This window comes from Pogoniulus pusillus, chromosome 6 (genome assembly GCF_015220805.1).
Source record: "Pogoniulus pusillus isolate bPogPus1 chromosome 6, bPogPus1.pri, whole genome shotgun sequence".
NCBI classification, from domain to species: Eukaryota; Metazoa; Chordata; class Aves; order Piciformes; family Lybiidae; genus Pogoniulus; species Pogoniulus pusillus.
In genome coordinates this window covers 421,221-446,215 of record NC_087269.1, presented here as the reverse complement: position 1 = coordinate 446,215, position 24,995 = coordinate 421,221, and the positions used below count along the sequence as shown (strand labels likewise).

At 65.4% G+C, this 24,995-nt stretch overlaps 1 protein-coding gene across 1 annotated transcript in view; it reads right to left on the bottom strand.

Moving 5' to 3' along the window:
* The window catches only part of NUP98 (nucleoporin 98 and 96 precursor), a 43,546-nt gene that overhangs the window by 14,778 nt on the left and 3,773 nt on the right, over positions 1-24,995 (bottom strand). Inside the window, exons 3-22 of the mRNA XM_064144128.1 lie at positions 24,051-24,152; positions 22,875-23,054; positions 21,563-21,702; positions 20,275-20,382; positions 19,128-19,311; positions 17,819-17,979; positions 17,037-17,174; positions 16,249-16,336; positions 15,110-15,202; positions 13,392-13,532; positions 11,893-12,026; positions 10,800-10,987; positions 9,675-9,791; positions 7,885-8,201; positions 6,543-6,656; positions 5,476-5,614; positions 4,019-4,196; positions 2,975-3,139; positions 1,299-1,475; positions 143-299 (exon numbers count right to left, since the gene is read on the bottom strand). Of these exons, the coding sequence (XP_064000198.1) occupies positions 143-299; positions 1,299-1,475; positions 2,975-3,139; positions 4,019-4,196; positions 5,476-5,614; positions 6,543-6,656; positions 7,885-8,201; positions 9,675-9,791; positions 10,800-10,987; positions 11,893-12,026; positions 13,392-13,532; positions 15,110-15,202; positions 16,249-16,336; positions 17,037-17,174; positions 17,819-17,979; positions 19,128-19,311; positions 20,275-20,382; positions 21,563-21,702; positions 22,875-23,054; positions 24,051-24,152 (3,021 nt within the window). The remainder of the gene's footprint in view (positions 1-142; positions 300-1,298; positions 1,476-2,974; positions 3,140-4,018; positions 4,197-5,475; positions 5,615-6,542; positions 6,657-7,884; positions 8,202-9,674; positions 9,792-10,799; positions 10,988-11,892; positions 12,027-13,391; positions 13,533-15,109; positions 15,203-16,248; positions 16,337-17,036; positions 17,175-17,818; positions 17,980-19,127; positions 19,312-20,274; positions 20,383-21,562; positions 21,703-22,874; positions 23,055-24,050; positions 24,153-24,995) is intronic.

The following is a 24,995-nucleotide window of genomic DNA, read 5'->3' as shown; positions in this document are numbered from 1 at the left end:
GGAGGAGGAGGGGAGCAGGAGGAGGAGGAGGAGGGGAGCAGGAGGAGGAGGAGGAGGGGAGCAGGAGGAGGAGGAGGAGGAGGGGAGCAGGAGGAGGGGAGCAGGAGGTGCTCCAAGCCCCTTCAGCCCCAGCTCACAATACCTGAGGCTCTCTTCTGGCCATGGGCCCTGGAGATGGGGAGCCTGGGAGAGCAGAGCTCCTGGGAGGTGTCCAGCTGCTGAGGTGGCTTCCCGAGGTGGCCATGATCCAGGATCAGATCCAGGTCATCCTCATCAGCCAGCAGAGAAGCCTTCATGATCTGAGTGACAGATGAAAGCCACACTTGAGGAGGAGCTCAGGGACCTCTGGACAAGCAGGAGAACTTCTGCCCCTCGGAGATGAGGCCAAGCAACCAGCTCAGGGCAGAGCAGGCCAGGAGAGGAGGAGGAGGAGGAGGAGGACAGGAGGTCCTGGAGGGCTTCAAGCTTGGGAGGTGATGATGATGAGCTCCAGCAAGTTGCTCCTGATGCCACCTCCTGCCTGCCACTTCCTGCCCCTTGCCCCTGGGCAGCACTCAGCAGCTGCCAGCCCCCAGCCCCTTGCCCCCACAGCCCCTCCAGCTCCTGCTGAGCACTGCTCAGATGCCCTCTGGGGCTGCTCTGCTGCAGGCTCCCAGCCCCAGGGCCCTCAGCTGCTCCTCACAGCTTCCCCACAGCCTTCCCCACAGCCCTGCCCAGCTCTGCTGCCCTCCCCTGGCCCTCAGCCTCTGCCCAGCAGAGAGAGGCTCAAGTTGCCCATGTGGCAGTGAAGTGCCCTGGTGGCTAAGAAGGCCAAAGGTCTCCTGGAGGGCATAACTAAGAGAGTGTGGCCTCGAGGGAGGTTCTGCTGCCCTCTGCTCTGCCCTGGCCAGGGCACAGCTGCAGTGCTGGGGCCAGGGCTGGGCTGAGCAGCTGCAGGGGCCTGGGAAGTGCTGGAGAGAGCCCAGGGGAGGCCTCCAGCTGAAGCTGAGGAGAAACTCCTTGGCTTGAGGGTGCTCAAACCCTGCCCCAGGCTGCCCAGAGAGGTTGTGGAGTCTCTCCTGTGCAGAGCTCCCAACCCCCTCAGCCATGGTGCCCCTGGGCAAGCTGCTGTGGGTGTCCCTGGCCAGACTGGGCTCCAGAGGTGCCCTGCCAGCAGCACCAGCAGCAGGTTGAGCTGCCCAGGTTGGGATCCCTCTCCAGATGTGAGGTTCAGCACAAGCTGGTGGATAGAGAGCTGAGGAAGGCACCTGAGTGGTGCTGGAGAAGTCCCCCCCAGGAGGGCTCTGCCCTGCACCCACCTGCAGGACGTAAGGGTTGACCCCCAGGGTGGAGGCGATGTGGGTAGAGGCTGGCACAGCCTCCTGCTCCTCTGCCAGGCTGTCTTCTCCTCCCAGCTCCTGGGCAGGCTCCTGGGTGATGTCTGCCATGTCACTGTCCAGCTCCACCACCCTGCCCAGCTGCTCCACCTCGGGGCTCTGCAGAGAGAGGGAAGAGGTCAGGGCAGGCAGCAGCAGAGGCCCACGCTGGGTTCAGAGGGCAGCTGAGCCCTGGCATGGAGGAGGGCAAGATGCAGTGAGGAGCAGCCAAGGCTTGGAGATGCCCTCCTGAAGGCCACTCAGCTCCAGCAGTGACTCTTCAGCTCCCAGAGCTTAGAATCGTTTGGGCTGGAGAAGAACTTTGAGGCAATGGAGTCCAACCTCCCCCTCCCCCTCCCCAGGCTGCAGCCAGACCAAGGCCCTCAGCAGCACAGCTCCAGGGCTCTGCAGCCAGGAGGTGGCTCCCAGCACCAGCCTGGGCCAGGCTCTGAGAAGCCTTCCAGTGAAGAAGTTTCCTCTCATGTCCAACCTGAACCTCCCCTGGGCCAACCTGAGGCCTTCTCCTCTCATCCTTTTGGTGTCAACCACGAAGGAGAATGAGTTTGGAGCATCCTGTGAGCTCCTGCTCCTGCTAGGAAGAGCTTCCAAAGGTCAACCCGGGTTGAGAAGGCCTGGGCTGGGCACTGGGGAGGCCACAGCTGGCAGGCTGGGGGCAGGGCTGGGCACAGCAGTGGCAGGAGGAGCTGGAGGGGCTGGGGCAGGGCACAGAGCAGGGCAGCAGAGCTGGGCAAGGGTGTGGAGGAGCAGGAGGAGGCTGTGCAGGAGCTGTGAGGAGCAGCTGAGGGAGCTGGGGCAGGGCTGAGGCTGCAGCAGAGGAGGCTGAGGGCAGCCCTTGTGGGGCTCTGCAGCTCCCTGGCACCCCTGGCTGTGGCCAAGCAGTGCCCTGCTGCTGCCTCTGCTGCTCCTCAGCACCAGCCTCAGCCTTCTGCTGCCTGGCAGCAGCCTGGAGCCAGCTGGGGCCAAGCTCTGTGCTGAGGGCTGTGCCCAGAGGAGATGGGCTCAGGCTGTGCCAGGGCAGGTGGAGCTTGTGCCTGAGGAGCACTTTGTGCCCCTGGAGGCTTGCCCAGGCCTGTGCCAGGCTGCCCAGGGCAGTGGTGCAGTGGCCATGGCTGGAGGGGCTGGCAAGGGGCAGAGCTGTGGTGCTGGGGCCATGGGTGGGTGGTGCTGGGGCAGGGCTGGGGCCATGCTTGGCCTCCATCCCTCCAAGGCCTGCCCATGCCAGCCCATGCCAGGGCTCCCCTGGACAGCAGCACCTTGGTGAGCTCTGCCACACAGCAGAGTTGGACTCCATCCCTGGGAGGTCCTGTCCAGGCCTCGCTGGCTCCAGGCAGCTCTCCCAGACCCTGAAGTTGCCTTCCAGACCCCTGGCAAACATCTCTGAGGCACTTCCCAGCCCACCACAGCCTCCACAAGGAAGGCCTCAAGCAGCAAGAGCCCAGGAGAGCACTGCTGGAGAGGTCAGAAGAGCTTCTCAGCTGGCCCAGGTTCTGCTCTGAGGCTTCCAGGCTCTTCCTCACTCCAACCCCACCCCTGGCACCAAATCTTCTCCACCTCACATGGTGACTTCCCAGCTGGAGACCAGACCCCTCCTGTCCTACCTGAGCTGGAGGAGTTGGTTTGCCATTGAGGGCCATCTGCTGGGGTGGGAGCAGCCCTGGAGGGGGCACAGGAGTGGTTTTGAGCTTCTTGGTGTCCACCTTGGCAGTTTGATCTTCCTCTTCCTCATCTGAGTCCTGCAGGCCGTACTTGGAGAAGTGAGCAACCTGGGGGGGAGGGCAGGAGAGGTCAGAGGGTGCAGAGGTGCCAGGAGCCACTTCTCAAAGGCCTCCAACCAAGCTCCCCAGGCCCTGAAAGGTGAGCTGCAAAGCTCTGAGGTGGCCCTGAAGGGCTCTGGGGTGACCCAAGTGGGCCTTGGGGATCTGGAAGGGCTTTAGGGTGACCCAAAAACGGCCTTGGGTATCTGGAAGGGCTTTGTGGGGGCCCTGAAGGGCCTTGGGTCATGCAAAAGGGCTTTGAGGTGGCTCAAAAAGGCCTTGGGTCACGTAGAAGGGTTTCAGGATGGCCCAAAAAGGGCTTTGAGGTGGCCTGGAAGGGCTTTAGGGTGCCCCTGAAGGGCACTAGGCCATCTGGAAGGCTCTGAGGTGGCCCTGAAGGGCTTTGGGTCATGTGGAAGGGTTTCCAGATAGCCCAAAAGTGGCCTCTGGACATCTGGAAGGGTTCTGGGGCGTGTGGAGACCGAGAAGAGCTCCTGTGGTGAGTGCCTTCAACCAAGGCTTTGCTCAGGGTGGGTCGTAGAGGGGGAGAACATCCTCCCTGGCTCCTCTCTCCTCCCCCCCACTCCTCACCCCCCCCACCCCTCCACGTCCCCATCCCCTCCCATTCCATGCATCCACTCCCCCATTCCCTGCCCCACCCCGTTTCCCCCTTCCCCTCCACTCCCTGCCCCCTCCATTCCCCAGTCCTCTTCCACTCCATGCCCCTCACCCCCCACTTCATCCCTTGCTCCCACCCCTGTCCCCTCCACGGCTCTGCTGCCATCCTGGCAGGCCGGAGGGGAGGGGAGGCAGAGCAGCAGCAGGAGGAGGAGCAGCAGCAGCAGGAGGAGGAGGAGGAGGAGGAGCAGCAGGGGAGGAGGAGCTGACCTGGAAGACCCAGGAGCCGGTCTCGGGGCGGTACTCCTTGAAGCGAGCTCCCTGCCTGCGGGACACTGCCTCCAGCCTGCCCTCGTAGTTGAGCTCCCCGAGGCGCTGCGGGCTCTTGATCAGGCACCTGGAGCTCTTGTCCGTGGGCCACACCCCGTCCAGAGTCACCTCGGCTCGCCTGGGGGCAGGGGAGCAGCTGCTGGGGGCCGGCAGCACAGAGCCCAGCAGCAGCAGGCAGAGGGATCCTGCCCCAGTGCTCCCCACTGGGAATGCTGCAGCAGCAGGCAGAGGGATCCTGCCCCAATGCTCCCCACTGGGAACTGCTGCAGCAGCAGGCAGAGGGATCCTGCCCCAATGCTCTGCACTGGGGATGCTGCAGCAGCAGGCAGAGGGATCCTGCCCCAATGCTCTGCACTGGGGATGCTGCAGCAGCAGGCAGAGGGATCCTGCCCCAATGCTCCCCACTGGGAATGCTGCAGCAGCAGGCAGAGGGATCCTGCCCCAATGCTCTGCACTGGGAGCTGCTGCAGAGAGCCCAGGGGAGATCCACCTTTAGCTGAGGAGAACCTTCTTGGCTTTGAGGCTGCCCAAACCCTGGCCTGAGCTGTCCAGAAGGCTTCTGGAGTCTGCTCCTCTGGAGAGCTTCCCAAGCCCCTCAGCCATGGTGCCCCTGGGCAAGCTGCCATGGGTGCCCCTGGGCTGCCTGAGCCCCAGAGGTCCCTTCCCAGCAGCAAGAGGCTGGAGCCAGCTCAGAGGTGGTTTGGGGACCTCCAACTCTCAGCAGGTTCTGACTTCAGAGAATCTTCTGTGGACCTTTGAGAGGCCTCACAGAGGAGCCCTTGAAGCTCACCCAAAGCACCACCAGCAGCAGCTCAGCACCACGTCAGGGCCCTCAGCACTACAGGGGCACAGGTTCAGTCTGGAGAGGAGAAGGCTCCCAGGTGACCTTATTGTGACCTCTCAGTCTCTTAAGGGGCTACAAGAGAGCTGGGGAGGGACTTGTGGGCTGTCAGGGAGTGCCAGGAGTGGGAGGGATGGAACAAAGCTGGAAGTGAGGAGATTCAGCCTGGATGTTAGGCAGAAGCTCTGCAGCAGGAGGGTGCTGAGAGCCTGGCAGGGGCTGCCCAGGGAGGTGGTGGAAGCCTCGTCCCTGGAGGTGCTTAAGGCCAGGCTGGCTGAGGCTGTGTGCATCCATGGGACTGGATGATGCTTGGGGTCCCCTCCAGCCCTGACTGATTCTCTAAGCCCACACATAGGTGGAGGGAAAGCTCAGGTTGAAGCTGGAGGCTCCAGCCAAGCCTCTGAGCCCAACTTCCAGCTCCAGAACCTTCCGGAGGTCCTTCAGCAACGCCAGCTGAGGGCACAGCTCTGGTGGAGACCTCTTCCAAGGCCTCTCCAAGCTCCAGAGGAGGATCAGTGGCACAAAGGTGGCCCCAGGGAGGCCTCTGCAGCTTTACCTGTTGAGGCCTTCCCCCACGGGAGGCTTCTTCTCGTCGTCAGGGTAGACGATGACCTCCTTGCGGCGGATGTGGACGATCTCGTCCAGGTTGAGGTTGGTCAGGTTCACCTCCCCCTCGAAGTAGATGGAGCCATAGCCTGCAGGGCCCGGGCAGGCTGTCAGCAAGGGCCCAGCAGGCAGCTGGGGCAGCCTCTGCTCCTGGCCTGCTGCTCCCTCCCACACCTCTCTCACCTCAAAGCCCTTACGGATGACCCAAGGCCCTTCTGGGGCCACCTCAGAGCCCTTCCATCAACCCAGGGTCCCTCTGGGGCCACCTCAGAGCCCTACCATCAACCCAGGGTCCCTCTGGGGCCACCTCAGAGCCCTTCCATCAACCCAGGGCCCCTCTGGGGCCACCTCAAAGCCCTTCCATCAACCCAGGGCCCCTCTGGGTAGGAGGGAATGGGGGGGCAGGATGAGACCACCCCCAAAAGCCCCTGCAGGAGGAGGGAAGGGGGTGGGGAGCAGGATGGGACCATCCCCAGAAGCTGTTTTTAGGGTGGGTGGGAGGGACCACTCCCAAAGGCCCTTTTTGGGGCAATGGGGGGGGAGGACCACTCCCAAAAGCCCTTTTTTTTTGGGGGGGAGGGGGAAATGGTGGGATGGGATCAGCCCCAGCAGCCCTTCCAGGAGGGGGGCAGGGAGGGGCTGTGTGGGATGGGATCAGCCCCAGCAGCCCTCCCAGGAGGGGGGCAGGGAGGGGCTGTGTGGGAGGGGATCACCCCCAGAAGCCCTTCCAGGAGGGGGGCAGGGAGGGGCTGTGTGGGAGGGGATCACCCCCAGCAGCCCTTCCAGGGGGTGGGAGAAAATGATGGGACCATCCCCAAAGCCCTGCCACGGAGATGAAGCTACCCTAAAGCCCTTTGCTAGCGTGGAGCACCCAGAAGCCCTTCCTGGTGAGGAAGCCAAAGGCTCAGCTGAAGGTGGCAAAGCTCCCCCCCAGGCCCAGCTGGAGCTCCCCTCCAGGCCCAGCTGGAGCCCCCCCAGGCCCCCCAGCTGGAGCCCCCCCCCCAGGCCCGGGCTGACCTCTGCGGCCGATGGTGAAGTCTGTGACCAGGCACTCGTTGTTGTCGTTGATGTAGGCAGAGAGCTCCTCCAGGGAGGGGATGGTGTAGTAACCAGCTCTGGTCAGCACAATCCCTAAGGCAAGAGGAGGAGGAGCAGATTGGAGTGGAGAAGAAGATGTGGAGGTGAGGAGGGGAGCAGAGAGCTCAGGCTGGGGGGAGCAGGAGGTGTGGAGATGAAGAAGGAGGCATTGAAGGGGCCTGGCTGGAGGAAGGAGCTCAGAGGGTTGGGGTTGGTGCTCAAAGGCTGCTTGGAGGCTTCTAACCTGGGGTGTCAATGGGGGGAGGGGGCAGGAGCTGCTCAGCAGGGCTGGGGGGGGACACACCAGCCCCAAGAGCTCCTCAAAAGGGGGGGGGGGAGGCTTAGGAGGGTGCTGAGGGCCCTGCTCAACACCAGCTGCTGAAGTTGGGGACCTCTGAGGTCACCCAAGGCAGAGCCCCAGGCTGGGTTGGAAGGGTCCGTGGGAGCACCTCCAGCTCCCACCCCTGGCATGGGCAGGGACACCTGGGCCAGAGCAGCCTGCTCAAGGCCTCATCTCCCTTGGAGACCTCCAGCAGCCTCTTCACCACCAGCCTGGGCAAAGGCACAGAGGGGAGCCTCACCAGTGCTGCTGGGACCAAGCTGGCAGCAGTGGGCACAGCCCTCAGGCTGAGCTGGCACCTCCTGAAGGTCAAAGCAGGGCAAAAGGAGGGTCCTGTGCCTGAAGGAGTTAACTCAGCACCGACAGGGAGCTGCTGGGGCAGGGCCAGAGCAGGCTCCAGGGACACCTTGTGGGGGCCTGGCAGGGCTGGAAGGGGCCCAGGAGAGAGCTGGGCACAGAGGTTGGAGCAGGAGCTGCTGGGGCAGGCCAAGGGGGAGGCTCTGGAGCTGCAGCAGAGAAGCTGTGCAGGAGGGGGGAGGAAGCTGTGCAGCAGGAGGCTGGGCAGAGCCTGTGCCAGGGCAGCCAGAGAGGTTGGCAGCTGCCCCCTGGCTGACAGCAGCCCAGGGCAGGGGGTATGGGCTCTGAGCTGCCTGCTCTGCCTGGGGCTGGCCCTGCTGGCTGCAGGGCTGGGATGGACGAGCCTGGGAGGTGCCTCCTGCCCAGCCCATGCCAGGACTCCATCACCTTGGGAGGTGCCTCCTGCCCAGCCCATGCCAAGACTCCATCACCTTGGGAGGTGCCTCCTGCCCAACCCCTTCCATGCCTCTACCACCTCTGCTGCTCCCTCCCACCCAACCCAGTCCATGATCATCTCCCAGCAGGTTGCAGACTTCAAGAGAGCTCCAGGTGAAGGTCTGTGAGGATCTCCCCCTGGAGTCCTACCGGCAGGGTGCAGGTGCTGGGGGGCCTCTGGCTCCTCTTCCCTCTCATCCTGGAGGGAATCCTCCTGGCAGGAGGCATCCTCGCTGCTGCCCTCCAGGCCGTTCCTCAGGGCTGCCCTCATGTTGAGGGCCACGATGGTGTCATCCACGTTGTTGGTGCTGCTGGGGGGGTGCCTGTGGGCAGAGCTGTCTGGGCTCTGGGGGATGGGCTTGGCAATGGGGTTGGTGTAGAACCGAGTCACCTCCTGGGGCTCCTCCTCCTCCTCACGCTCCCCCTCCCCGCGGTGGTTCTCCTCGGGGGGCACCGACAGGAAGAACCTGCAGGAAGCCAAGAGAGGAGCTGGAGTGGGGAGGCCTGGGGGGGGACTCAGGCCACCCCAAGTGGGAGCTCCTCAGAGAGCCACAGCCACAGGCAGCCCCACCCAGGCCCCATCCCAGAGCCGTCAGGGTGAGAAGACTGAAGGAAGTCATCCCCAGTGGTGCCCAGGGCCAGGCCAGAGGGCACCAAGTGGATGCCCGAAGGTGGCAGCAGGAGGTTCTTTGAGGGGAGGGTGCAGGTGGCCTGCAGCAGGCTGCCCACAGAGGTTGTGGAGAGCTCCCTGGGCACAGTGCCCTTGGGCAAGCTGCTGTGGGTGCCCAGCTGGAGCAGGGTGGGGTTGGTCTAGATAGGTTCAAAGCTCCCTTCCCAGCACCATGCTGAGGCACTGCCAACCTACACCAAGGCTGGGTGGAGGAGACTTGGAAGGTGATGGAGGCCAAGCACGGCCCCAGCCCTGCCCCAGCACCACCACCCATGGCCTCAGCACCACAGCTTTGCCCCTTGCCAGCCCCTCCAGCCATGGCCACTGCACCACTGCCCTGGGCAGCCTGGCACAGGCCTGGGCAAGCCTCCAGGGGCACAAAGTGCTCCTCAGGCACAGCCTCCACCTGCCCTGGCACAGCCTGAGCCCATCTCCTCTGGGCACAGCCCTCAGCACAGAGCTTGGCCCCAGCTGGCTCCAGGCTGCTGCCAGGCAGCAGAAGGCTGAGGCTGGTGCTGAGGAGCAGCAGAGGCAGCAGCAGGGCACTGCTTGGCCACAGCCAGGGGTGCCAGGGAGCTGCAGAGCCCCACAAGGGCTGCCCTCAGCCTCCTCTGCTGCAGCCTCAGCCCTGCCCCAGCTCCCTCAGCTGCTCCTCACAGCTCCTGCACAGCCTCCTCCTGCTCCTCCACACCCTTGCCCAGCTCTGCTGCCCTGCTCTGTGCCCTGCCCCAGCCCCTCCAGCTGCTCCTGCCACTGCTGTGCCCAGCCCTGCCCCCAGCCTACCAGCTGTGGCCTCCCCAGTGCCAGCCCAGGGGCACAACCCCAATGGCAGTGATCCAGAAGTGCCTGCTGCAATGGCAGGAGGATGAGGATGCTGTGAGGAAGGGCAGGCAGGCTGCAGAGGCCCTTGCATGCTTCACTGGCTCCAGAAGCACAAAGTGAGGGAGGTGGCAGAACTCAGCCCCACCCCAGCCTGGGGGACACCTCCCTCCCAGGCTGCCTCTGGGCTGGATCCCCAAGGCCCAGCAGCAGCTTCAGACTGCCTGCCCTGCCCCTGTGCCCCCTGCAGGGCACTGCAGCACGGCCCCAGCTGCTCACCACCCCCTCTGGGTGCTGCCAGCGAGCGCAGAGGGAGGCCCAGCAGGAGCTGACCTCCAGCAGCCCCACACAGCCCCCGAGCAGCCTCCTGGCAGGCAGCAAGGGGCAGCTTGGGCTCCTCCTGGCACGCAGGGCCGCGGGCGGCGCCCCCTGGCGGCGGTGCCCACCCTACCTGTCCCCGTTCTCGGGGTACTCTGCGGGAGATGCCAGCTCCTCGGTGTCTCGAGTGCCAGGAGAGAAGAGTTTGCTGCTGTTGAGGTTCTTCAACACCAATTTCTTGATGCTCTTCCTAAACACGAAGGGCCAAAGAGAAGTCAGAAGCTGCAGACAAGACCTTGCAGGGAGCAGCAGCCAGCTGCAGAGGAGCTGCTCCTAAGCTGGCCTCAAACACCTCCAGCCATGGGGCCTCAACCACCTCCCTGGGCAACCCACTCCAGCCTCTCACCACTCTCCTGCTCAACAACTTCCTCCTCACCTCCAGCCTCACTCTCCCCACCTCCACCTTTGCTCCATCCCCCCCACTCCTGACACTCCCTCACAGCCTCAAAAGTCCCTCCCCAGCTTTTTTGTAGCCCCTTCAGATCCTGGCAGGCCACAAGAAGGTCCCCTGGGAGCCTCCTCTGCTGCAGCCTGCACAGCCCCAACTCTTTCAGGCTGTGCTCACAGCAGAGCTGCTGCAGCCTCTGAGCATCCTCCTGGCCCTGCTCTGGACACTCTCCAGCATCTCCACAGCCCTCTTGTCCCAGGGGCTCCAGAGCTGGATGCAGTACTCCAGCTGGGCTCTCAGCAGAGCAGAGCAGAGGGGCAGAATCCCCTCCCTGGCCCTGCTGGCCACACTGCTGCTGCTGCAGCCCAGGCTCTGCTTGGCTCTCTGGGCTGCAAGTGCACACTGCTGGCTCCTGCTGAGCTTCTCCTCCAGCAGCACCCCCAAGTGCCTCTGCTCAGGGCTGCTCTCCAGCCTGGCACTGCCCAGCCTGCAGTGGTGCTTGGCATTGCCTCCACCCAGCTGCAGGGCCTTGCCCTTGCTCTTGTTGCCCCTCCTGAGCTTGGCTTGTGCCCAGCTCTGCAGCCTGCCCAGGTGCCTCTGGCTGCCATCCCTGCCCCCCAGCCTGGCTGCTGCTTGGTGTGGGCAGCAAACCTGCTGAGGCTGCACCCAGTGCCTCTGCCCAAACAAGGCAGGGGGAAGCTCTCTCTCTCTGTGAGCACTTCTCCATCAGCCTCATCACAGCTTCTAACCCAGCCCCAAACCCAGCCCTGGCAACCACCCCCCCACCTAGAGCAGGCAAACCCAACTCACTTGGGCATGAAGGCCCCGTTGGAGAGGGCAGGTTCATCATCATCCAGGCCATCAAAGAGCTGGGACTTGGCCGAGCCTGCAGACTGCAGAGCCTTGGGCCGCACCCTGGTGGCAGGCCGAGGAGTCAGCTTGTAGTGGGTTGGGGTGGTCAGAGCCTTCTGAGCTGCTGGGTTGGTTGGTTTCAGCCTCTGCAAGAGGAGGAGGAGGAGAGTTAAGAGGTCTCAGACTGCTTCTTGGAAGGCTTTGTGGGAACAAAGTTGGTTCCAGCTCCCTGGTGCCAAGGGCAAGGGACACAAAGTTGGTTCCAGCTCCTTTGGTGCCACCAAGGGCAAGGGCAGAGGCCTGAGGCATGGAACAAAGTTGGTTCCAGCTCCCTGGTGCCACCAAGGGCAAGGGCAGAGGCCTGAGGCATGGAACAAAGTTGGTTCCAGCTCCCTGGTGCCACCAAGGGCAAGAGCAGGGGCCTGAGGCATGGAACAAAGTTGGTTCCAGCTCCCTGGTGCCAAGGGCAAGGGCAGAGGCCTGAGGCATAGAGCACACAGAACCTACAAGCATTTTGGACAGGGCCAGTCTGGAGCTCCTGGCCAGGCTGGGTGGATGTGGGAGAGCTCCTGGAGCCTGCTGGAGCTGTGGACACCTCAGGTGTGTGGTGCCAGCAGCTGGAGAAGGTCTCTGCTCCAGCTGCTGGGATGGGACCAGTGAGGGTAGCCCAGCTGGAGCTAATGGGGGGGCACAGGCAGGCAGGAGGGCCAGGGGACCTCCTGGGGCAGGCAGGCAGGAGGCCAAGCAGGAAGGATGCCAGGGGACCTCCTGGGGCAGGCAGGAAGCCTCCAGGGACCACAATGGTTGCCCAGAGAGCTCCCCAGGAGGTGCCCCAAGCAAAGCTGCAGCACTGCAGCTCTCCAGCAGGGACCCTGCCCCATCTTCATCCTCGACCTGCAGCAGGAGCCCCAGAGGCAAGGCTCAGGAGGAGCAAAGAAAGGCACAGCAGAAGCAGGTTGGGGGCTCAGGAGCATCCAAAGCCATCCCAGCAGCTGGGGAGGGTGGAGGTGAGAGCTGGGGCCCAGCTGAGCTGCCCCCGGGTGGGACTCACCTCCTCCTTCTTCTTGGGGTCTGCCATGGGGTTCCTGAAGAGCGGAGAGTCCCCGAAGGGGGAGTAGGTCAGGCTGTTGAGGTGCTGCTGCAGGAGGGCCTGCTGGGCAGCAGAGGCCCCGGGGTCTGCCAGGGCTGCGGGGACAGCAGGGACAGCACTCACCGCCGGGGCCGGCAGGGAGCCCTGGGCACCGCCGCCCCCTGCAGGGAGCTCCTGGGCACCGCCGCCCCCTGCTCTGCCCGGCAGGGAGCCCTGGGCACCGCCGCCCCCTGCTCTGCCCGGCAGGGAGCCCTGGGCACCGCCGCCCCCTGCTCTGCCCGGCAGGGAGCCCTGGGCACCGCCGCCCCCTGCTGCCCCCGGCAGGGAGCCCTGGGCACCGCCGCCCCCTGCTCTGCCCGGCAGGGAGCTCCTCGGCACCGCCGCCCCCTGCTCCCCCCGGGAGAGAGCTCCTCGGCACCGCCGCCCCCTGCTCCCCCCGGGAGAGAGCTCCTCGGCACCGCTGCCCTCTGCTCCCCCCGGCAGGGAGCTCCTCGGCACCGCCGCCCCCTGCTGCCCCCGGCAGGGAGCTCCTCGGCACCGCTGCCCCCTGCTGCCCCCGGCAGGGAGCTCCTCGGCACCGCCGCCCCCTGCTCCCCCGGCAGGGAGCTCCTCGGCACCGCTGCCCCCTGCTCCCCCCGGCAGGGAGCCCTGGGCACTGCCGCCCCCTGCTCCCCCCGGCAGGGAGCCCTGGGCACCGCCGCCCCCTGCTCCCCCGGCAGGGAGCCCTGGGCACCGCCGCCCCCTGCTCTGCCCGGCAGGGAGCCCTGGGCACCGCCGCCCCCTGCTCTGCCCGGCAGGGAGCTCCTCGGCACCGCCGCCCCCTGCTCCCCCGGCAGGGAGCTCCTCGGCACCGCCGCCCCCTGCTCCCCCCGGGCAGGGAGCTCCTCGGCACCGCCGCCCCCTGCTCCCCCCGGGCAGGGAGCTCCTCGGCACCGCTGCCCCCTGCTCCCCCCGGCAGGGAGCTCCTCGGCACCGCTGCCCCCTGCTCCCCCCGGCAGGGAGCTCCTCGGCACCGCCGCCCCCTGCTCCCCCCGGCCGGGAGCTCCTCGGCACCGCCGCCCCCTGCTCCCCCCGGGAGAGAGCTCCTCGGCACCGCCGCCCCCTGCTCCCCCCGGGAGAGAGCTCCTCGGCACCGCTGCCCTCTGCTCCCCCCGGCAGGGAGCTCCTCGGCACCGCTGCCCCCTGCTCCCCCGGCAGGGAGCTCCTCGGCACCGCTGCCCCCTGCTCCCCCGGCAGGGAGCTCTTCGGTACCGCTGCCCCCTGCTCCCCCCGGCAGGGTCCCATCCCCAGGGGGCTGCAGCCCCGGGGAGCAGCCAAGGGCTGCTGCGGACAGGTGACTCCCGAGGAGCTTCCCAGCGTGCCCGAGGGACACTGTCCCCACCCAGCTCCTGCAGTGACCTCCCTCCCCCCCAGAGGATGCCCTCCCAGCCCGGGGCGCCCCTGGCCCCCGCCGCACTCACCCACAGCAGGCTGGGGGGCGCCGAAGCCCAGCGGAGCCGCCGAGGTGCTGAAGCCTGGCGCGCCGAAGGCGCCGCTGCCCAGGGTGCCGCCCAGCTTGGGCTGGGTGCTGCCGAAGAGGGAGGTCTGCCCTGCTCCCAGAGCTGCACGAACACAGGCTTGGCATTGGCATTGCCCACGGCCCCAGCTGCCCAGCAGGGAGGGGCACAGAGCCAAAGCCCCCTGCAGGCACAAAGCCCTCCCCCCCCCCCGGAGCAGCCCAACAGAGCCAGGGTGGTTGTAAAGGACCCCCCGGGTGGGGGCAGCTCTGCCCACTGCTGGCACAGCTGGCACTCATGTGAGCAGGCCAGGGGGAGCTGGGGCTGAATTAGAGACACTGAGCCAGCCAGGGGCAGGAGGGGGCTGCAGAGGGCTCCGGCTCAGCTTTAGTGAGCAAGCACCAGCAGGGACAGGCAGCCCAGGAAGCCTCTCCCCAGCCCCAGCCTCAGGCTGTGCCTGCTGGCAGTCAGGAAAACAGCTCCTGAGAGGTGAGAACAGCTCCACCGAGAGCCACTCCGGGCCAGAAGCTGCTCAGGGCGGGGAGAAGCCTCAGGGCTGCTCCCTCCCTGCCCTGCTGCAGCTGAGGCCAGCAGAGGATGAAGTCCTGGCAGGCAGAACAGCAGCCCCCCCCCGGACCCTCCCAGCCAAAGCAAGCATCCTGGGGTCTGGGGTAATATTGCTCCTATCCTGCTCTTCTCCTCCCTCTCTCCCTTTGCTCCCCTCTCTCTTTCCCTGCTGCCTCCACTCTGCTTCAACAGCCTCACTTCGGCCACTTGGCCTCCCTCAGGCCTTAGCTTCCCAGGGTGGGGCTGTGGGCATCAAGGGCAAGGGCTGGGAACTGCCCCTCCGGGGCACAGCAATCACAGGAAGGCTCCAGGCTGGGGTCAGAGTGGCTGGAAAGGGCCTGGGGGGTTGGTGGCAGCAGCTGGAGAGAAGCCAGGAGGTGCCCAGGTGGGCAAGGAGGGCAGCAGCAGCCTGGCAGGGAGCAGCAGTGGTGTGGGCAGCAGGGGCAGGGCAGAGCTTGTGAGCTTGTGCCCCTGGGCTGGCAATGGGGAGGCCACAGCTGGCAGGCTGGGGGCAGGGCTGGGCACAGCAGTGGCAGGAGCAGCTGGAGGGGCTGGGGCAGGGCACAGAGCAGGGCAGCAGAGCTGGGCAAGGGTGTGGAGGAGCAGGAGGAGGCTGTGCAGGAGCTGTGAGAAGCAGCTGAGGGAGCTGGGGCAGGGCTGAGGCTGCAGCAGAGGAGGCTGAGGGCAGCCCTTGTGGGGCTCTGCAGCTCCCTGGCACCCCTGGCTGTGGCCAAGCAGTGCCCTGCTGCTGCCTCTGCTGCTCCTCAGCACCAGCCTCAGCCTTCTGCTGCCTGGCAGCAGCCTGGAGCCAGCTGGGGCCAAGCTCTGTGCTGAGGGCTGTGCCCAGAGGAGATGGGCTCAGGCTGTGCCAGGGCAGGTGGAGGCTGTGCCTGAGGAGCACTTTGTGCCCCTGGAGGGCTGGAAGTGACCTCCAGCACCCAGCCGTGGGCAGTCACTTCCCACCAGAGCAGGCTCCTCAAGGCCCTTCCCAGCCCAGCTCTGGTTCAGGGGTTCAAGGTTCAAACATCTCCAACCTTCTGTGCAAGCCTCTGCCGAGGCTCAGGTCTGAGGGCCAAGCTTAGGCAGAAGTGGCCCCAGCTGGCCCCAGAGCTTACCTGTTCCAAAGCCTGTCCCCAGGCCTGTCCCCAGGGTCCCAGTTGCAGTTTTGTTTCCAAACAAACTGTTCCCAGCAGTGTTGGTACCAAAACCTTCAGGAGAAGGAGGAGAGAGCCTCATGAGCCTGGCACCATCCCAGCTCAGAGCCCACACATGGCTCCAAACCCTGCCCCACCTCTGCCTCAGGGTCAGCTGAACACCAGCTGAGGCCTGAACCTCCTCTGACTCTGCAGAGCACTCCCAGCACCTGAGCTCTCACCCAGCAAGAAGCAAACCCCTCAGGAGCTGGAGCATGAAAGGGCTCAGAGCCAGCTCAGACAGAAAGCTGCCTGGGGGTGGGAAGGGACCTCTGGAGCCCACCCAGGCCACCCCCACCCTGCTCCAGCAGGGCACCCACAGCTGCCTGCCCAGGGGCACCAGGCCCAGGGTGGGGTTGGAAGCTGTGCACAGGAGGAGGCTCCACAGCCTCTCTGGGCAGCCTGGGCCTGGCTCCTGCACCCTCACAACAAACAACTTGCTCCTGATGCCACCTTCTGAGTGCCACTTGCTGCCCCTTGCCCGGGCAGCACTCAGCAGCTGCCAGCCCCAGCCCCTTGCCCCCACAGCCCCTCCAGCTCCTGCTGAGCACTGCTCAGATGCCCTCTGGGGCTGCTCTGCTGCAGGCTCCCAGCCCCAGGGCCCTCAGCTGCTCCTCACAGCTTCCCCACAGCCTTCCCCACAGCCCTGCCCAGCTCTGCTGCCCTCCCCTGGCCCTCAGCCTCTGCCCAGCCTCCCCTGGGCTCTCTCCAGCCCTTCCCAAGGCTCTGAACTGGGCAGCCCCAACCCTGCCCCCAGCACTCAGCTGTGGCCTCCCCAGGGCAGAGCAGAGGGCAGCAGAACCTCTCTGCCCCTGTCCCTGTGCCCACACTCTCAGCTTCAGCCTTGCCCTGCCCCTCCTGAGCCAGCTGCAGGCACCAAGAGGAAAGGCACCAAGCAGCCCCAGATGCCTCCTGCCCTCCCAAGCCAAACACCCCCCAGGCACTGGGCACCAGCAGGCAGCTGGCAGGGACCTGCAGGATGAGTTCCTCCTTCCTGCTCCACCTCCAGCCAGGCTGGAAGGGTCTGGGGTGGGCTCCTGGGGGCACAGTTGGGTTCTTACCAAAGAGGCCTCCCCCTGTGGTGGTGCCAAAGGAGGGGGCACTGGTGGTGGTGGTGCCAAAGCCAGTAGGTTTATTCCCAAACAGGGTCTGCAAGGGAGGAAAGAGGCAGCTGGAGTCAGAGCTGAAGCCAAGCAGAGCCTGGAGCACACCAACCCAACCTGCAGCAGGGCTGGCTCAGGCCCACTGGGGCCAAGGGCTGTGGGGGGAGCCAGCTGCAGCTCTTCAGCCAGGGGGAGCCTGAGGCTGGAACCCTCAGAGACAGCAGCTCCTGGGCTGGGGCAGCAGGCTCAGGATGGAGCCTTTGGAAGCTTTGGGCATTCAGCTTCAAAACTCCTCCTGCTGTCAGCAAGTCAGGCTGGCAGAGATGCACTGCTGGCACTGGGGAGAGCAGTTTGTGCCCCTGCAGGCTTGCCCAGGCCTGTGCCAGGCTGCCCAGGGCAGTGGTACAGTGGCCATGGCTAGAGGGGTTGGCAGCTGCGGTGCTGGGGCAGTGCTTGGCCTCCATCCCCTCCAGGTCTCACCAACCAAACCAAGTCCATGCTGGGGGTGGAGCTCTGCTCTCTGCTCACCCAGGCCACTGCTGCTCCTCACTGCACCCCTAATTAACCACTGCACCCCTAATTAACACTCCTCATTTAATTGCTCCCTGCAGCCTCCACACAGAACCTCTCATCTCCATCTCAGCTCCCAGGTGAGAGAGGCCAGGAGCTGGGGCCAGGTCTCCAGGCCAGCTGGGTTGATGTTCCCTGCTCTGGGGTGGTTGTGATGCCCTCAGGCCCATCCTTACCGAGCCACCAACACCAAAGCCTGTGTTGGGCTGCCCAAAGAGGCCTGTGCCAGTGCCAAAGGCAGTGCCAGCGTTGGTGTTCGCAGGGGCGCCGAAGAGGCCTCCGCTCTGGGAGGGCTGAGTCACCCCAAAGAGACCCTGCAAGGAGACACTGGGGTGAGGACCACACTGAGAGCACTTCTGCTGGCCCAGCCCCAGCTGCCAGCAGCCAAGGAACTCCCAGCTGGCAGATGGCACCGAGCTGGAGGGCCAGGAGGGAGCTGCAGAGGGCACTGGGCAGGCTGCAGCCATGGAGGAGGGCACCAAGGGCAAGGGCTGGCACCTGGCCCTGGGCCACAACTACCACAGGAAGGCTCCAGGCTGGGGGCAAAGAAGCTGGGAAGAGCCTGGCGGGGGAGGGTTGGGGGCAGTGGCTGGAGAGGAGCCAGGGGGTGCCCAGGTGGGTAAGGAGGGCAGCAGCAATGGTGTGGGCAGCAAGGGCAGGGCAGGGCTTGTGCCCCTGGGCTGGGCACTGGGGAGGCCACAGCTGGCAGGCTGGGGGCAGGGCTGGGCACAGCAGTGGCAGGAGGAGCTGGAGGGGCTGGGGCAGGGCACAGAGGACAAGAAAGGGACTCTTGATGAGAACCAGGAGCAGCAGCTGGAGAAAGAGGAGAGAGGGGCAGGGGCAGCAGGAGGAGGAGGAGGGGCAGGGGCAGCAGGAGGAGGAGCAGGGGCAGCAGGAGGAGGGGCAGGGGCAGCAGGAGGAGGGGCAGGGGCAGGCCCCGGCAGCAGAGCTGCGTTACCATGGTGCTGGTGTTGGGCTGCCCCAGCGTGGTGCTGCCGAAGCTGAAGCCTGTGTTCTGCGTGGTGGTTGGTTGGCCAAAGGGCTTGTTGAAGAGGCTGCTGGTCTGGGAGGCCTGGCCAAAGAGCCCTCCTGTGGTGCCCGTGCCAAAGCCAGTGGTACCTGCCAGAGAGACACAGCTGGGGGCAGCAGCCCTCAGGCACGGGGAGAGGATCCCCAGAGCAGAGCTGCTGCCTGGGGGGGGATGGAGCAGCAAAGCTGCAGGGAGCTGCAGCTGCTTTGGGTCTGAGCCTTCATCAGGCTCTGCTCAGCCCAGGGTTAGGGGCAGCAAAGGGACCTGGGGGGTTGGTGGCAGCAGCTGGAGAGGAGCCAGGAGGTGCCCAGGTGGGCAAGGAGGGCAGCAGCAGCCTGGCAGGGAGCAGCAGTGGTGTGGGCAGCAGCAGCAGGGCAGGGCTTGTGCCCCTGGGCTGGGCACTGGGGAGGCCACAGCTGGCAGGCTGGGGGCAGGGCTGGGCACAGCAGTGGCAGGAGCAGCTGGAGGGGCTGGGGCAGGGCACAGAGCAGGGCAGCAGAGCTGGGCAAGGGTGTGGAGGAGCAGGAGGAGGCTGTGCAGGAGCTGTGAGGAGCAGCTGAGGGAGCTGGGGCAGGGCTGAGGCTGCAGCAGAGCAGCCTGAGGGCAGCCCTTGTGGGGCTCTGCAGCTCCCTGGCACCCCTGGCTGTGGCCAAGCAGTGCCCTGCTGCTGCCTCTGCTGCTCCTCAGCACCAGCCTCAGCCTTCTGCTGCCTGGCAGCAGCCTGGAGCCAGCTGGGGCCAAGCTCTGTGCTGAGGGCTGTGCCCAGAGGAGATGGGCTCAGGCTGTGCCAGGGCAGGTGGAGGCTGTGCCTGAGGAGCACTTTGTGCCCCTGGAGGCTTGTGCCAGGCCTGTGCCAGGCTGCCCAGGGCAGTGGTGCAGTGGCCATGGCTGGAGGGGTTGGCAAGGGGCAGAGCTGTGGTGCTGAGGCCGTGGGTGGTGGTGCTGGGCAGGGCTGGGGCCATGCTTGGCCTCCATACCCTTGCAGGACTTCTCCCATCTCAACAGCTCTGCCTCTTCAGAAGAGGAAGGCTCAGAGCAGAGAGGAGGAGAAAGCTCTTCCCTGGCAGGGTGGTTAGAGCTTGGCTGAGGACACCCAGGGGGGTTGGTGCTGCCCCCCTGGCTGGCAGCAGCCCAGGGCAGGCTGTGTGGGGCTCTGAGCTGCCTGCTCTGCCCGGGGCTGGCCCTGCAGGGCTTGGGGGGGTGAGTGGGAGGTGGTGGCTGCAGCAGCAGCACTCACTGGTTCCAAAGGCTGTCTTGTTGGGGCCGTAGGAGAAGCCTGTGTTGGTGGTGGAGCCACCAAAGAGCCCTGTGGCTGTGCTGGACGTGGCTGTGGAGGACCCAAAGATCCCAGCAGCTGCTCCTGCTCCTACTGGGTTGGAAGGACCTTTCCTGTTGGCTTGGTAGTCCTCCAAACGCAGCTCCTAGGGAGGGACAGAGCCAGAGAGGAGGTCAGGAGCAGCTCAGGATCCTCACACCCACCTCAGCTCCACTTCTGCTTGGCCTGGATGACCTCTCCAGGCCCTCACATGCTGCTCCACCCAGCTCCAGGTTAAGACACCATGGAAAGCTCCAACACCTCCCTTTCTGGTCAGCTTTGACCTTTCAGGACCTGCAGCCAAGGCTCAACCCAGCCCCAGGGTGCAGCCCCCACGGGAAGCTCCAAGACCTCCACTTCTGGTTGGCCTCTAAAGGTCCTCAGGCAATGTCCAACCCAGCTGCAGGATGAGCCCCCCTGAAGGTCACCAAGCCCAAGCAGAGGGGCTGGAGCCTGCAGCTGGGTTCAGCTCTTTGGGCACTCCCACTGCAGGAAGCCAGCCTGGATGTCAGAGCCCTGGGGCTGAGGCCTGCAGAACAACCTCCACCTCCCCACCGAGCCCCAGCCCAGGCCCTGCCACGCTCCCAGCAGGTCCAACAGCACCTGGAGAGTGGCAAGGGCAGGGCCCAGCTCCTCCAGGGCTGGCCTGGGCCAGATCTGGAAGGAAGAGGGTTGGGGGGAGCCCCAGACAGGCCCTGGTGGGGGAGGAAGGGGGGCAGGGGAAAGGGACCCCAGACCCAGAAGGGCCTTAGGAGGAGAGGGGGGAGGAAGAGAACCCCAGAAAGGCCTCGGGGATGGACAGGAGACTCCAGACTCAGAAGGGCTGTTGTGGGGGGCTGGGGGAGAGGAGAGCAGGGGAAAGGGAGCCCCAGAAGGGCCCTGGGGGGGTGGGGGGCAGAAGGTAGGGAACCCCAGACCGAGGAGGGCCTCGGGCAGGCAGGGGAGCTCCCAGAGTTGGAAGGGCTTGAGAGGAGGCCCAGGTCTGGAGGGGCCCTGGGGGAAGGGCCAGCTCTGGAGGAGCAGATTCTCCTCCCTGCCCCCAGGAGGTGTGCAGGGCTCCAGCACTGACCTCCAGGGACTTGCTCTCGTACTCCTTCATGGCTGTGATGCACTGGTGCTTGGTGTTGATGTTGGTGCTCACCCCAGACTTGACCATGGTGTCAGTGCCAGTGGGAGGCTGCAAGGCAAGGGAAGGACATCCCAGCTGAGCCCAAACCAGCCCAGAGTGGCCCTGGGTCAATGCTGCTGGCAGCACCTGCAGCAGAGAGCTCCTGTGGGCAGCAAGTGGAGCTCCAAACACCTGCAGGGACATGGATCCCAGGGGGCAGAGGGCAGCAAGGCCCAGCAGGTCCCAGCTGTGCCAGTTCCATGCTGGCTTCTCCTCCAAGCCACCTCCCTCCAGGCCTAACCTCCCAGGATGTTCCTCAGCCCCTCCTGGAAGGGAACTCGGCCAGAAGGCTCTGCCCTGCCCCTCTGAGGGCACATCTGGAGCCCTCCAGATGCTCATGGAAGAGCTGAGTGGAGAAGAAGCTCCTGGAGGCCAAGCAGGGCCAGGGCAGGGCCAAGCTCCTGCAGCAGCACAGCTGAGGGGAGACCTGCTGGGAGGCAGCTGCCAGCAGGAGGAGCTGGGGGGGCACAAGGAGGTGCCCAGCAGCCAGCAAGGGGCCCTGGAGGGCAAAGAGGTTGCCTAGAGGGCATGGAGCAGAGTGTGGGCAGCAGAACCAAGTCCAAGGAGGTTCTGCTGCTCTCTGCTCTGCCTCGGGGAGGCCACAGCTGAGTGCTGGGGGCAGGATTGGGGCTGCCCAGTTCAGAGCCTTGGGAAGGACTGGAGAGAGCCCAGGGGAGGCTGGGCAGAGGCTGAGGGCTAGGGGAGGGCACCAAAACTGAGCAAGGCTCTGGGGAAGAAGGAGAAGGCTCTGGAGCAGCCCCAGAGGGCATCTGAGCAGTGCTCAGCAGGAGCTGAAGGGGCTGTGGGGGCTGGGGGCTGGCAGCTGCTGAGTGCTGCCCAGGGGCACTGAGTGGCAGGCAGGAGGTGGCATCAGGAGCAGCCTGTTTGGTGTGAGGGTGCTGAGGCCTGGCCCAGGCTGCCCAGAGAGGCTGTGGAGCCTCCTCCTGTGCAGAGCTTGCAACCCTCCCTGGGCACAGTGCCCCTGGGCAGGCTGCTGGGGGTGCCCTGCTGGAGCAGGGAGACCCCAGAGGTCCTTCCCCAGCACCCTACCACGCTGCAGAGTGATGCCTGGGACCCATCTGAGAAGGCTGTGGAGCTCCTCCAGAGAGCAAAGCAGAAGCTGAGCCAAGGAAGTCCCCAGAGTGGTGCCTCTGGGCACTGAGCTGGAGGAGGAAGCTCCCAGACTCACGTTGAACTTGATGGTGGTGCCAGTTGGAGCTGCTGTGAAGCTGGTTGGCCCAAAGAGAGAGCCAGAAGTGCTGCCAAAGGGGTTGGAAGTGGTGTTGGTGGTTCCAAACAGGCCTCCACTGCTGGTGCTGGTTCCAAAGTCTTGCAGAGGATGAAAGAGGAGGAGAAGTTGGGAGGAAGACAGGAAAAAACCATGGGCAAGGAAGAAACCTTCCCCCAAAGGGCCACAGCAGGAGCAGAGGTTGGGAGGGGAAGGTTCTGCTGCCAGCTCACCACCAACAGGCAGGGTGGAGGAGCAGCAGCAGGGACAAGATTCCATCTCCTGAGGCTACTCAGGAGCCTCCCCTCGAGGTTCTCCTCCTCAGGGCCCCAAAAGCTCCACCCAGAGCTCCTCCAGACCTTCTCCTCCTCTCTCTCCCTCCCCCAGCCCAGAGCTCCTCCAGGCCTTCTCCTCCTCTCTCTCCCTCCCCCAGCCCAGAGCTCCTCCAGGCCTTCTCCTCCTCTCTCCCTCCCCCAGCCCAGAGCTCCTCCAGGCCTTCTCCTCCTCTCTCCCTCCCCCAGCCCAGAGCTCCTCCAGGCCTTCTCCTCTATCCCTCCCCCAGCCCAGAGCTCCTCCAGACCTTCTCCTCCTCTCTCCCTCCCCCAGCTCAGAGCTCCTCCAGGCCTTCTCCTCCTCTCTCCCTCCCCCAGCCCAGAGCTCCTCCAGGCCTTCTCCTCTCTCTCCCTCCCCCAGCTCAGAGCTCCTGGAGGCCTCCTCCTCCCAGCCCTCAGAGGCTCCTGAGCCCTTTCCTGCTCCCCAGCCCAGAGCTCTCTCTGCCCTTCTCAGAATGGTCTCTCAAGAAGCTGCCCTGGTCTGGGGCTTCCCAGAGGAGCCTGAAGCAGCAGCAGCAAACCCAACTGCAACTGAGCTCAGCCAACAAGCCAAGCACAGGAGGCAGCAAGAGGACCCAGAAGGCCTCCAGCAAACCACCTCCACCTCGGGGTATGGAATCTGGACCAGCCCAAGCTGCTCCTGCCTGTGTGCCCCATAAATACACCCTCAGACCAGAGGCAGAGCCACCAGAGCCCTTCCTGGGGCCACCTGAAGGCCATCTCAAGGTGCTCTCACTCTAAGAACCACAGCAGGGCCACAGAGGCTGGAGTCAGCTCCAAAGCCAGCTCACAGCTCTGCAATCTGCCCCAAGCCTGCTCCTGCCTGCTGTGCCCTGCAATTGCACCCTCAAACCAGAGGCAGAGCCTCCAGACCCTCCCCCCCGAGGCCACTCTGTGCCCTCCAAGGCCAAGCAGCTGAGGAAGGAGAAGTTGAGACTCACTGCCAAAGCCAGCAGGCTTGTTCTGGGTGAAGGCATTGCTCTGGGAGGAGAAGAGGCCTCCCCCCGTGCTGGTGGTGCCAAAGAGGCTGCTGGAGGTGCCAGTGGAGGTGCCAAAGCCAAAGCCAGTGCTGGTGGAGGAGGTGGCAGGCTGGTTGAAGGTGGTGGAGCCAAACAAGCCTCCTGGAGACAGAGATGGACAATTAGCCAAAGGCCATGGTGGGGGGAGCTGGGGGCCTGGGGGGAGCACTTCTTGGGATGCTGGGGGCTGGGGCTGGTCCTTGGGTGGCTTTGGTGCTTCTTTTGTCCTCCTTGCACAGATTTCCCTTTCCCCTCTCCTGGCCTGGGCCAGGCTGGCAGCTGGGGCAGAGGAGGCTCCTGGAGGCCAAGCAGGGCCAGGGCAGGGCCAAGCTCCTGCAGCAGCACAGCTGAGGGGGGACCTGCTGGGGGGCAGCTGCCAGCAGAAGGAGCTGGGGGTGCTGGGGGGGCACAATGAGGTGCCCAGGAGCCAGCAAGGGGCCCTGGGGGAGCCAAGGAGGACAAAGGTGTTTGGGGGGCACAGAGCAGAGTGTGGGCAGCAGCAGGGGCAGGGAGGTTCTGCTGCCCTCTGCTCTGCCCTGGGGAGGCCACAGCTGAGTGCTGGGGGCAGGATTGGGGCTGCCCAGTTCAGAGCCTTGGGAAGGGCTGGAGAGAGCCCAGGGGAGGCTGGGCAGAGGCTGAGGGCCAGGGGAGGGCAGCAGAGCTGGGCAGGGCTGTGGGGAAGGCTGTGGGGAAGCTGTGAGGAGCAGCTGAGGGCCCTGGGGCTGGGAGCCTGCAGCAGAGCAGCCCCAGAGGGCATCTGAGCAGTGCTCAGCAGGAGCTGCAGGGGCTGTGGGGGCAAGGGGCTGGGGGCTGGCAGCTGCTGAGTGCTGCCCAGGGGTGAGGGGCAGCAAGGGGCAGTGAGTGGCACTCAGGAGGTGGCATCAGGAGCAACCTTTTTGGGGTGAGGGTGCAGGAGCCAGGCCCAGGCTGCCCAGAGAGGCTGTGGAGCCTCCTCCTGTGCACAGCTTCCAACCCCCCGGGCACAGTGCCCCTGGGCAGGCTGCTGGGGGTGCCCTGTTGGAGCTGCAGAGGTCCCTTCCCACCACCCCACCAAGCTGGGTGTCCCCAGGGCTTCCCTCCAGCCCATCCCAGCCCTACCTGGCTTTGTCTGGGTGGTCCCAAAGAGGCCTCCAGTGTTGCTGTTGGAGCCAAAGGCTGAGGTGCCAAAGGCTCCCCCACTCGTGGTACCAAAGCCAGCACCTGGAAGAGCACAGCAGGGCAGGAGAAAGCACAGCAGGGCAGGAGCAAGCACAGGCTCAGCCACAAGGCTGCCAGGGCAGGCTGAGCTTGGCCCTAGGAGCAATCTGTGCCCCTGGAGGCTTGGGAGGCCTGTGCCAGGCTGCCAGGGCAGTGGCTGGAGGGCTCTGGGAGCTGAGGCCATGGGTGGGTGGTGCTGGGGCAGGACTGAGGCCATGCTTGGAGGACTTCTCCAACCCAGCCCATCCCAGGCCTCCTCCCTGTGTGGCTGTCCTGAGAGCATTCCCACCCCAAACCTGCTCCTGGAGGTCTTCCCACCCAACCCACTCCTGATGGACTCCACCTCCACCCCTGCCCTGCCCAAACCCTCTCAGCAGGGTTGGAGTTTTCTCCCAGTCCCTCAGAAAAGGAAGTTTGGAGGATTCTGGAATCTTGGAATCTCCTCACAGCCACAGCTGGGACACAGGAGACCACCCTGGGGGGTCCTCACACCCCCAGCTGGGCCAGAAGGGATCATCCAGGGGGCACCCTACACCCAGGCCAGAGGGGACCACCCTGGGAGCTCCCCACACCCGGCTCAGAGGAGCAACCCTGGGGCTCCCCACACCCCCAGCTGGCTCAGAGGAGCAGCCCTGGGGCTCCCCACACCCCCAGCTGGCTCAGAGGAGCAGCCCTGGGGCTCCCCACACCCCCAGCTGGCTCAGAGGAGCAGCCCTGGGGCTCCCCACACCCCCAGCTGGCTCAGAGGAGCAGCCCTGGGGCTCCCCACACCCCCAGCTGGCTCAGAGGAGCAACCCTGGGGCTCCTGAGCTCAAGCAGGAGCCAGCTGATGAGCCCAGCACCTCT